The sequence below is a fragment of the Oculina patagonica genome, chromosome 10 (genome assembly GCF_052425735.1).
Source record: "Oculina patagonica isolate OP01 chromosome 10, crgOcupat, whole genome shotgun sequence".
Classification (NCBI taxonomy): Eukaryota; Metazoa; Cnidaria; class Anthozoa; order Scleractinia; family Oculinidae; genus Oculina; species Oculina patagonica.
In genome coordinates, this window is record NC_135767.1 from 17,098,035 (window position 1) to 17,110,035 (window position 12,001).

The 12,001-nt window shown below is 37.7% G+C and overlaps 1 protein-coding gene and 1 long non-coding RNA gene across 2 annotated transcripts in view; both read left to right on the forward strand.

Moving 5' to 3' along the window:
- Positions 1-5,692: 5,692 nt before the first annotated feature.
- The window catches only part of LOC144667305 (E-selectin-like), a 32,510-nt gene continuing 26,201 nt past the window's right edge, over positions 5,693-12,001 (forward strand). The window contains exon 1 of the mRNA XM_078528696.1: positions 5,693-5,729. Within this exon, the coding sequence (XP_078384822.1) occupies positions 5,693-5,729 (37 nt within the window). The remainder of the gene's footprint in view (positions 5,730-12,001) is intronic.
- Positions 7,911-10,653, forward strand: LOC144629271 (uncharacterized). Its single transcript, XR_013566340.1, has 3 exons — positions 7,911-8,402; positions 8,865-8,944; positions 9,551-10,653. It is a non-coding gene; the product is annotated as an uncharacterized LOC144629271 (long non-coding RNA).

Genomic DNA, 12,001 nt, shown 5'->3' on the forward strand with positions numbered 1-12,001 from the left:
CATGGCTTAAATAAGTGTTTCGTTGTGAATTCTTGACGTAATCGAGACATGGCGGAACATTGAATCAAATCTTAATCAAATCAAATCTTGAATTAAATCTTGAATTAAATCTTTCTCAAAAGTTCATTTCAAGGCGACTGTGTAAGAGTAAGGGCCTGTTTACATGATTCCGGAATGACTTTCATTCCGGAACGAAACTCGTTCCGGAATGAAGTTCGTTCTGCATTCACATGACAGAGTCGACCGGTTCAACCAAAGGCATTTTCACGTGCGCGGTTTTCGCGCGAGATCAAAACAACATGGCGCATGTTTCGCGCAAACATGTTTTTGTGCCCATTAATGGCCGTATCTGCGATTTTAACGAGTAATTTGACCATAGAGCTGCTTCTTTGGGCTAAACAGTAAATGCTATTACGTTTTTTCGCTTTGAATTCAAACTGTGGAGTCCGTATGCGGTTTCATGAGTTGCGATTTCATCTCGGAACGAAATTCGTTCTGTGTTTACATGATACCAGAATGAAATGTCATTCCAGAACGAAACTTTCATTCCGGAATGAAAACCGGAACGAACTCATTCCGGAATGACTTGACTTTCGTCTCGGTATCATGTAAACAGATACAGAGAAATGTATGGGGATGGAATGAACTCGTTCCGGAATGAAAGTCATTCCGGAATCATGTAAACAGGCCCTTAGACACGATGCCAGCTTTGGAAGGTCTTGCTTTATGTAACCGTTCGGTTTATTTATTTATTTATTTTTTTTAACAACAACAAAAGTTGAACATGGAGCTGTCAGGCAGAAGTTAGTGAAAGTGTTATGAAAACGTTCAAAATTATATGTGCAAAACAGCATATTTTTAAGCTAATAAGCGCTTTTAATTCCAAAGTTCAAGTCGCTCGATCGGCAGCGTCGGTCGTCAAACCATTCGGGTAGGTCGATGAAGCGAAATAAAACCACAATTCTTGACTCCTTCCAGTGCTTGACTTCAGTTAAACCATCGGCTTAGTTATTTCTCAAAATTACGTTAACTTTGGGGCCTGTTTTCTTTGTTTGTTTGGCCAAAAAACGGTGAATTTTAGCCTTGAAGCAAATGTTGAACAGTTGATTTATTTCTGTTCATCGACTCCCTTACTATGATTGGTTGATTATGTTCATGACGTAAAACCGCGAGGTGAAGAGAATCTACGTTTTAATGTTAAATAAAGCGCTAAATATTACTTTGAAGTGCGTTATTTTCTTTGTGCTGTTTTCTAAAAAAAATAGAAAACATGTTTTCCGTGTTTCTATCGAGTTATAGAAACACTCGTGAAAGTTTGGGAGAACTCGAAAAAGCTGTGGAAACACTCGTCTATCGACTCGTGTTCCCACAACATTTCTCGTTCTCCCAAACTTCCACTCGTGTTTCTATAACTCGATAGAAACACGGAACATGTTTTCTATTTCTTAAATGAATGTGATACCAGCTTTTGAACGGTTCTAATTCAACTTGAGTTGGATAACAAATACTAAAAGACCCTAAAATATTCAATTTGCACATTGTTTATTGTCTTCATAAAAAAAATTGACTCTCTCGTAAACACTGCATGATTTGGTGGCAAGTTTACTCACAGGCAGACCACCCTATGTGTTCGTGGTTAATTATTGTTGTTGACATGAGCAAACAAAAGAAATTTTGAAATCTATAAGGGCTACTGAAAAAAGCTCTGGAAATTACATATCTAAACTACATTTTGCTCTAAAATATCTCAATAAAGTTTAATGAAACGTTTATCGACTCAATTGTTGTATTTCTTCGCCTACACGGGCCGTCTTTTTAACTGATTTAGCCGGTCGAAAACCGGTAAGAGGGAAAGAGGAGACAAGGCTTGCAAGTCGGCGGCCGCCAGCAGCGACCTACTCCACTTCAAACCGGAATTAACGCCAAACTACTGAAAATCTCGCCTGTCTGACGATGGCTACCGATCGGTGAGTTGTTGCTCTATCTCCTCGCCGAATTTTAGCTTCATCCGTCCAACGTTTTCCGAGAAAATCCACGCTGAAATCATGCATACCGCTTTCTCAATATGATCGGTGCTCAACTCAGCGACCAGAGAAATTCCGAACATGCCCGCTGTTTTTTTTTTCGATTAGCTCTGTCGGAATGCGGTCAATAGTCAAAACGGACAGTCCTGTGGAAAGATCTATCCAAACACTATAAGTTGCACGTCACAAAAATCTGCTGACGTGTAAATTGGTGACGTCATAAGTGGTTGAATGGCCTTTCCTTCGAATCCCGGAATAATCCGGACTTAGCATATTGAGGGTTAACCACTGAAACATAGGGTGGTCTGCCTGTGGTTTACTCATTTTAACGTGAAAAAATGATCCTCGCAGTGAGTTGCAAAGAAATTGCAAAGAAAGAAACCAGGAAAAAAATTTGGCTTCAACGGGATCGAACCCGTGACCCCCGCGATACCGGTGCGATGCTCTACCAACTGAGTTATTGAAGCCACACATTGGGAGCGAGGTCAATTGTTGTGTTTTTAGCAGGATTGTACCCACTTGAGTTAAGAGAGAGAAATGAAGGCCTTACTTGTATTATGAGTCTCGCTTAACGTTGCCAAAGGTATGCTACACTCAATTTATTAATTCAATTGTGAATTCTTTTGGGCTGTTTCGTTGTGCATTAATGACGAGGTAGAAACATTAATCAACTCTTCACGAGTGAGTGTTTTTGTGTTATACAGGATGTCAGCTTTAGAACTGAAGTCTCTTTCTTTGTACCTAGTAGACATTTTTTACACACTGTTTTGCCTTATAAAGGCTTTGATTACTTTTTGTAGTAATTTAGCTTACAAACGCTGTTGCTGCAGTCGTTTCGAGTTTTAAATCATCTGAAGTTTGAATTCATAATTTGCAATCATTTCGAAGGGCGATGAACCGTCCTTCTAAACAGGTCCGTTTTGCAGTATTCGAGCCAAATTTCAGGGGTACAATACAATGCAAATTAAAGAATCCTCGAAAGGTTACTTCATCTTTGATTTTCAATAATTAAAAAATAAGAAAAACTACAAATACATTACATGGTTCTATACACAATAAAGCATAATCCTAAATTGTACTAAGTTCACTCCAAGCGAGTCTTTTAAAACTCTTTCTTTATTTATTTGTTTTGAAATTTTTTGTTTCTTCAGTTAAAATGTTATATGTTCTTGCAGCGTAGTAAAAAAAATATCGTTGTCAAGTAGACGTACGGCGAAAAGTTCAAAAAGTTTAAAAGTGCTTACCGTATCTTGATCTAAAACCATGAACATCTGATCAGAGAGACAACTTTTCTCGTCATCTCTAATAATTTTTCTGAGATGCCTTTTCGAAGTCTTCATTTCCTTTTTAAGGCTAAGAAATGACGGGCTCGCAGAAAAGATACCAATCTTGCCCTCTTGCAAAATTTTGAATTTACCATTTCAATCGTAATAAATTTTGATAGATGAAATTTGCACATTGTTGACTTCATGATACGTTGGCTCTCTCATGAACATTGCTTTACTTATTTGGAATTGTTAGTGTACTATATACTGGTTGATAATACTTTGTTTGTGCTGTGTTTGCGTGTATAACGATAAAGAAAACATAACCCCGTATTCTGTTGAAAGAACTCCCGGGGGGATGGGGGGGAGTTGAGCACGCTCCTGGCTATATAGGTATGTGCTGCCTCGAAGGGTGTGGTTTTCAAGCAGTTTAGTCTGGGATAGTGTATAGAAATCAGAGAGTTTTGGTTTAGAATAGACTATCATGTCACGCAATTTTAGGCAATTTCGACACTGACCAACCGGTCATAGAATTAAATGAAATATCACAATAACTTGTTAAAACTGCAAAATAACTCAAAAGAAACAAAGAAAGGCTAAAAAGAGGCATGGATGGACAAAATTCGAGAAGATTAAAACGGATTGCGTTCGGGTAAACTTAAAAAAACGTCGGTTCGACGTTTTACAAGTTTATCTCATTTTGTATGAAAGCGTCGTTTACAGTTTTCGAAAACCATCCTTGTTTGTTATATGTAGTCGTGATTTTTTCAATAAATGACTTTGCTCTACCAAGTTGAAGTTTACAGCTCTTAATTAACGAAAATAAATAGAATTTCCTAAAATACCGTGACCTAGAACTTTAAAGTTCAGAGTAGGAATAAAAGCTTGAAAGGGATAGAGGCTGATGTTTGACAGCGGCTCGAAAAATGCATATTTTTCTCATTTTCCAGGTGTTTCGGCGGGCCTTAAGGAGCAAGATATTTAATGGTTCCTAACACGGCCAGAAATTGATTTTGAATCAAACCGAAACTGTTTCAGTTCTGGCCTTGGTAGAGTCTTTCAGTTGCGAGAGTTTCAAGCCAAATCATTTTGACGCGAATTTGAGTGGGTGTTTTTCAGAAAGACAGCCTCTTAAATACTAAAACAAACACTACGTTAATTTTTTTGTCGTTGATTTTAAGTAGAGCAACGAACAGATCACGTATTTCACAGTCATTTTCTACTCTTATCATAAGAATCGGTATGATTGTGTTGGAGTTTCTGCCGAAATACGTTTAATTTGCACTTTGTTTTGTATACTGAAGTGCTAAAAAATCAGTAAAATATCAATTATTAACATGGTAAAAAATATTCAATCGACCTTGATAACTCGATAACTGTTTTTCGTTTCCGAGTTACCGGGGTTCTACTGTAGTATTCTTTGGCTCTCGAGTTATCATTGTACGAGGGCAAGACTATCGTAGCTATAACACCCGCTCCAAGGACATCATTCGAACTACAAAATCTGTCACCAACTGGGGACTTCTTAGATCCTTTAACAGTGCTTTGGCTGACTGGAATAAACTGCCGCCAGCAACAAAAAATCTATCTCTAAGAGACTTTAAGAATGTCCTACACAAAACATTAATGTAAATAATAAGTATAAGCTAGATAGTTTTTTAACCTTAATGATCAATTGTATTTTTATTAATTTTACTGCGAATTTCAATTTTATATATTTTTAGTCGTATCGTTCTTAGCTTTTAGGGGTTTTTAATCAACTTTGTAATAATTTCAATTTTTAATTCATTTTTTTTTATGCCATTATTTTTTATCTCAGGACCTCCCTGAAAACCACAGTAGTGAGTGGAGCCTCCTGTTAAAAGATCATTATTATTATTATTATTATTATTATTATTATTATTATTATTATTATTATTATTATTATTATTATTATTATTATTATTATCATTGGAAATCTTTGAGGAGCATTTTGCCAGAATACGGTTTTGTTTTTTACTTAAAGATTTTTTTCTGCTTTACTGTTCTCTATCCTTTTAGCCTTGGCCTTCCCCTGCAACTTTCCGTGTCTTTTAATAGCATTTACAAGTGACATATGGGCTTTGGATTTCAAGACGCCCTCAGCCCATCATATCATTGGAGGCTTATCAAGAGCTGTCGCCATAGATGTCGATTACAGCCTGGGATACATATTTTGGAGTGATGTGACAGAACTAAACATTAAGCGAGCTAACATCGACGGATCATGTATTACCGTCATCCACAATAACATAGGAGTTTGTGAAGGACTGGCAGTTGAGTGGAACACATCACAGTTGTATTGGACTGATAAAACAAATGGTACAATATCGGTATCAGACTTCGAGGGCAATAACAAAACTATTCTGGTTTCTTCAAATCTCGATGAACCAAGAGGAATTGTTCTTGATCATGACAGTGGGTAAGTTTAGGAAAGAGAAAAAATGCTGATTTGACTTAGAGAGGTTCATTTTATTTGCTTTCGGTGGATTTTGACTGCCCTGACTTCTGAGGTTTATATCAAATCTCTGACAAACAGTATGGTTTCACCACATTCTAGTCCCCAAAGCTGCTTTTCCCTCTTAGACGGCAAAGCCTCGGGCACGAGGAAAAAGTGGCTCTAGGGACACATGATTTCATTGGCTTGATATTCACAAAAGGAAGTTTTAATGTAGCACAAAAATTGAACCGTTATAGAATCCTTTGTTGTAGGAGATTTTAAAACAGTTGATTTGATTGGCTAGATTTATATTTCTGTAAAAAATCTAGCCAATCAAATCTAGCCAATCACTTGTTTCTCGTGCCCAGGCGGCTCTGCCGGCTAAGAGGGAAAAGCAGATTGGTGACTAGAATGGGCTTCACCAATATTGGCTATTGTCTCCAATAATAATATCCAGTGCGAAATTACCTTACCTTATTTACCTTAGTCTGGAGCAAACGCTTTATTCGAGGACAAGATAGGGGAAATAAAAGGGAGAGCGAAATGCATGCAGGCTCAAAATTTGTTGTGCAATTACTCACTCAACAGATTAATGTTCTGGACTTCCTCGGGACAAACTCCCAAGATAGAGAGAGCCATTTTATCAGGCACGCAACGTGTTGCCATAGTAACGTCCAATCTTCAGTATCCAGCCGGGATTGACCTTGACAGACAAAACAGACTTGTCTTCTGGGTGGATGGAGGATTAGAAAGAATAGAATATGTTGATTACAATGGCAACAACAGAAAACTAGTCTACAAACCATCACATAGTTTGCAGTTTTTTGGAGCAACATTACTTTCTTCGTCTTTATTCGTCTCTGACTGGACTATAAAAACAGTTTGGGAAGTCATCAACGCCTCCAGTGCAAATGTTAGTGGTATTAGTGGTGTTACATTCGGTCTAAGCACCGAAATTATGGGAATCGTAGCTTACGACAGTTCCCGGCAAGCACTAGGTAAGACACAGAAATCTCAACGCTAGTAAAAAAAGTTATACCTTCGAATCTAGCTGACTGCAAGACTTAACTCACTTTCTAAATCAGTTCAAATTTGAAATAAAATAAATTCGATAAAAAAGATAAGTGCGGAGAAAAAAATTTCATTTTCGTCCCAGGGCTACTCGTGTTTTGGGTCCTTACGAGAAGCTCGAGTTCCTCGTTTCGCTGACCACGTGACGGAAAAAAACGAGAGTCTGTGGACGAGAATGACAACTTAATTTGCTTACAGGAGTGATGTGTTAGCTACGATTACGGATGGTCAAATACTAGTTGTGTACTAGTGGGCAATAATTAACAAAACTGATTCTGCCTCTGGGAGGAATTAAATTACTGTCGCTTGTCTCTGCAAACTTAGTGCATCCACTCCCTGCTTGAACGCCCGATAGTTAAATTTAAATTTAATAACATCCATTTACATTGAAAAATCCTTCCTTCAGTGGTACTAAATTCGTGACATAGTCCCTTCAACAAACTGAATAAGTTATTATACTAATAATAATTATAAAAACAATATATAATTATAATAAAAACCTTCCCAAAATCCTTTGCAACTGAAAAATCGTCAATGCCAAATAACTTGGTCAGTTTGAAGTCAGCAGGAGTAGTACGTCGTATAGAAATAACTCTTACCATAGACTACTTCTTGTATAAGTCGTAGGTTGATGACGTCATTAGTCACGTGACTTTGCTCAGAAGTTCGTTTTTGCTCACTGTGACGAAAATAGTTTATTACTAAAAAAGCAGTCATTGCAGTTTGAACACATTGGTGTGAGGCATTTCGGACTGCCCAGGTACCGAACAAAATATCAAAATTAAGGTAGCTATGCACAATTTTCAAAAAATGGGAGTCTGGGTACAAGTGCGTATCTGGCGTTGCATTAAATGCGAGGTAACAAGAAATTACATGTTGGTAGATACTTATATGTGAAGTAGTTTTTAATTAATCACATTGTTATGACGTCATCGGTCACGTGACCAGAACGGATCACATTTTTAAATTTGCTTGAAAACTTTACTAGAACCTCTCTCTTAGGATCTTCTTGAGCAAAGTTGTAGTTTTTTAAATAGTGTTTTGAAAAATGGCCATTATTACTTTTTCGTAAAAAAGGACGGCAGTAAAAAATACAATTGAAAAGTTTGTTGGCTTCCTACTCAACGACCATTTGCATTTGAAATAAAAGAAAATTTTGCCAAAGGCTTGAGTGTATGCTCTTTATTATAGCGTTATCAGTTTCTTTTCATTGTAATTGCTTTGGGCGAGGTTGGATGTAATTTCTTTCAGACAAAGGAGTGGCGCTTGGGGAGAGTTTAAGCTGTGCCCCCCCCCCCCCCCCTGCTTGCGGATTCCCCGCGGTCCGTATTGCGGGCGCATTTTCAAAATGGCGTCGATCGATCTAGTGTTTTGATTTTGCAATTTCGAGTTCTATAGGATAGTTTTGTCAATGTTCTTTCTTCTTGACGCGATCACGAGTCCCGAAACAAAGAGTATTCGATATCCTTTATTTGTATTCCCGATACTGGAGAAGAATATGGAATGAGGAGAAACGGTGGAAGCTTTTCGCACAAACATTTCTAACAGAGACTTTATACAGTCGGTGACCTGAGGTCACTTCAGGTAAGCGTTTCTCATTGTACTATAATTTCATTTTGAAGACTGACTTAAGCTTATGTCTTCGGCGTTTATGTGAAGATTTATAAAAGTGCTAAAGATAGAATCGTACTAAAACTTAGCTGGTCTTAGCTCACTGGAATTAAAGCCGAGCTCAGGGATAAAAAAAAATAGATCTTGTAGATTTTGAGGCGATAGTGTCATAGTAATGTCACTCAGTTCGTCGAGGCATGTAATTGTTATTTATATTTGTCATCTGAATGTTAAGCTACTTCAATTTAATAAGAATCGCATCCTTTAATTATTTATACGTGAGGAAATGTTTGTCAAAATATTGACCATGTGGTCATTTCCGGCCGCAAAGAAATAAATGAGACCATTTCTGAAGTTTAAATTTCTATCTTTCCATGATGTGTATTGTATTGCCATACATAGATTGACGTTTCTTTTGCATTTTGTTGTATACAGGTAATTTGTGGGATTATTAGAATGTCTAATTTGTAAACAGGATTTACAGAATTCAGAACTGAGGACTTTCTGAATTACTGGTGAGTTAAGCTATGGATTATAACAAGTTCAGGCAGTTATTGATCTCTTCAGCCAATCTCAGCAATTCCCATCCTCCTCTCTTCACACATTCACTACCTGAGACATTTTTAAAAAAAGATCTACTTTTTGACCAGACATTTGCCTACGTAAGTTATAAAAAAGCTGTTTGACCTTTTTTAAGTCATGTATTTTCAGTTGTTGGATGGCCTTCAGTAGCATTTTAAACTACAGCTAGCAATGCAAAAAATTCAAATGAAGACTGACATTTTTTTCTGCAAAATTATGATTAATGAAAGGAAGGGTGCCAAGAAAATCGATTTCTTCCTGGCCTGACCCAGGCAGACTGTGTAAGGTGAAACCATTATATGCTTGCCCAAAGTCCCGTGTTTCTCTGGAAAGATCAACAACAAAAAATAAAAATCCATAAATGTCATTTGGCTATCTAGCAAGTGGAAAAAATTATTGAATCCACTAGCCCAACATGAAAGCAGTCAGTTTTTTTTTTCACACACTGAAAAAGGCCATTTAATATACAGTCTGCATGCTGGAAAAATAGCAATTTCATCAAAATAAACAGTTTTTGTTTGTTTTGTTTCTATTTACAGGTGACTTGAAGAGTGCAATGACATTCCTCCTAGTCAAAATGAACTCAAAAATACACATTGTGTTAATGTAATAAAATTGTCACATGATTGATTCCCACATGTTGCCAGTTTAAACCTGAATATACTTTAGTGACATTTATAGCTATTTATGTAATATGAACATCCCAGAACCCAATAAGGCTACATGTGAATACTGACACTTTATTATATGTAAGTTTTGAAACCATTCTGGGTTCATGACAAAACTATTTTGTTTTGGCATGATTGTAGATTACCCCGGCACTTTTTTTGCATAACTGAAATGACTGCCACCACAGTCCGCAGTCGTCATACAAATATCAAAATTTCATGCTGAACTGATTTTAATGTCACCGCAGTCCACAGTCCGACACAAAAAGTTTGGTGTTTAGATTGCCTTCCACTGCGTAGTCACGCATTTCTTGTCTGCCACCGTGGTCCGCAGTTCCATAGTGAACATATGGGACAGAATGTTTTGTGTTTAGAGAGGCCTACTTATTCATTTCGGTTAGCCTAATATGCACTTTGGTTAGCCTGTTCACGGTTAGCTATCTATATTTGTAAGGGCAACACTATATATTGTTAACATGTAAAATTCTGGGTACACTACGGACTGCGATTAGGTTGCTTGCGGTTAGCCTTTATATTGTGTTCAGGATATCTACTGTTCTTAAATCCACTACGGGACTGCGGACCGGGGTGGCAGGCGATTATAACATTTACTAGCATTTCTTAGAATCGACTACGGGACTACGGGCCCCGGTGGCAGGCGATTAGCAGACTTTGTAGTATTTTCAAATAAAACACTATGGGACTGTGGACCGTGGTGGCAGGCGATTATAACAATTAAATCCAATTTTGATCAATGGACTGCATGACTGCGGATTGCGTTATGAGTGAAATATAACTTAACAACAAAGTTTCACTGCGGACTGTGGACCACGGGAGCAGATGAATAATGGCGGGGTATTCTACAATTGCTCCTTTGTTTCAATAAAAATAATGAAATTACAGAGAATTTACGAAATTATTATCGAAGACCATAAATTTACTCAAGCACAGGCTAAAGTGTCTTCAATAGTGTAAAGGTCGGGACAACTTATGCGACTTGACAGGTCGCGGCGACAAGTCGCTCGATGTGTACTGCTTACAACTAAGTCGCTGCAACAAGGTGTTTGTTTGGTGCACAAACAGCGAATTTGGAAGAGTGGGAATGCAAACTAGTTTTCCATATTCAATATGGCGAAAATACATGACGCGCTCTCAAACCAGTTTGAATTTGTGCAACACGTCGCAGGGACAAAATTCTGTTGCAGCGACATAGTGTGTCGCATGTCACACTAGGCGACTGTCGCCGCGACGTGTTGCAGCGACGTGTCGCCTAGTGTGTCCAGACCTTAATGGCAGTTTAATTATAATGTGTGGTTCCAAAAATATCCATACCTACCCCAAGGATGGACCTTTCCGACCCCCTGGAACTTTCAGTTTAGCTTCATACTTTATTTTGAAAATTTTCGGCTATTGCGCCCTCCCTCCCCTTCGGAATTTCCATTGACCATCCTTGGGGTGAGTATCGAATTTTCTGGAACCGCACAATGTAGGCATTTACTTATAAAAGTAAGCTGCAGATTTATACAGACTAATCTATTTTTGTTAACCTTTTCACATTTTCCTGTTTTCTATGGAATATATAATTATATATTGTTTTTACCGGTTTCACTTGTAATAATAATAATAATAATAATAATAATAATAATAATGACAGTACCATCAGACAGAAACACATCCGTGAAAGTCACTGAAAAACTATCTAAATATAAGGACTTGGAAATCGAAACAGGCCGAATGTGGGGCATGAGAACGGAAACGATACCAGTTATCATTGGAGCACTTGGAGCTATCAAAAAGGGACTAGAGAGTTATATTGGAAGAATCCCCGGCCAAATAAGCATCAGTGAACTACAGAAGATAACCTTGCTGGGTACAGCGCATATTTTGAAGAGGGTGTTGTCAAGCTAAAAACTGACTACCCTTTAGTGCCCCAGGACCATGGTTTGGTCCCGGCGCTAATGACTTTAAGCAAACATTACGTAAGGAACATAACAATAATAATAATAATAATAACTTGAGATAATAATATGCGAAAAATTCTGCATGCTCATTAGCTGAAAGCACGTCAATTAATCCCAAACAGTGCAGAAAGGAGCAGCGAGGTTTGGATCCCTAAAAAGGTGTTCGTGTAGAGGTCTAATAAATGTTATGTATCTCTTTTAATTAAACCTAAGTCATTTTTGTCATTAACCGATAATATGAAGCTCTCCTTTTTTCACGCTATAGTCAGGACGTGTTCAGAATTACCTGCACCGACCAACGGAAGAAGATTTGGATGCCCACTCGGATGCCCAGGAAATGCAGCAATGTATTATAATAGTC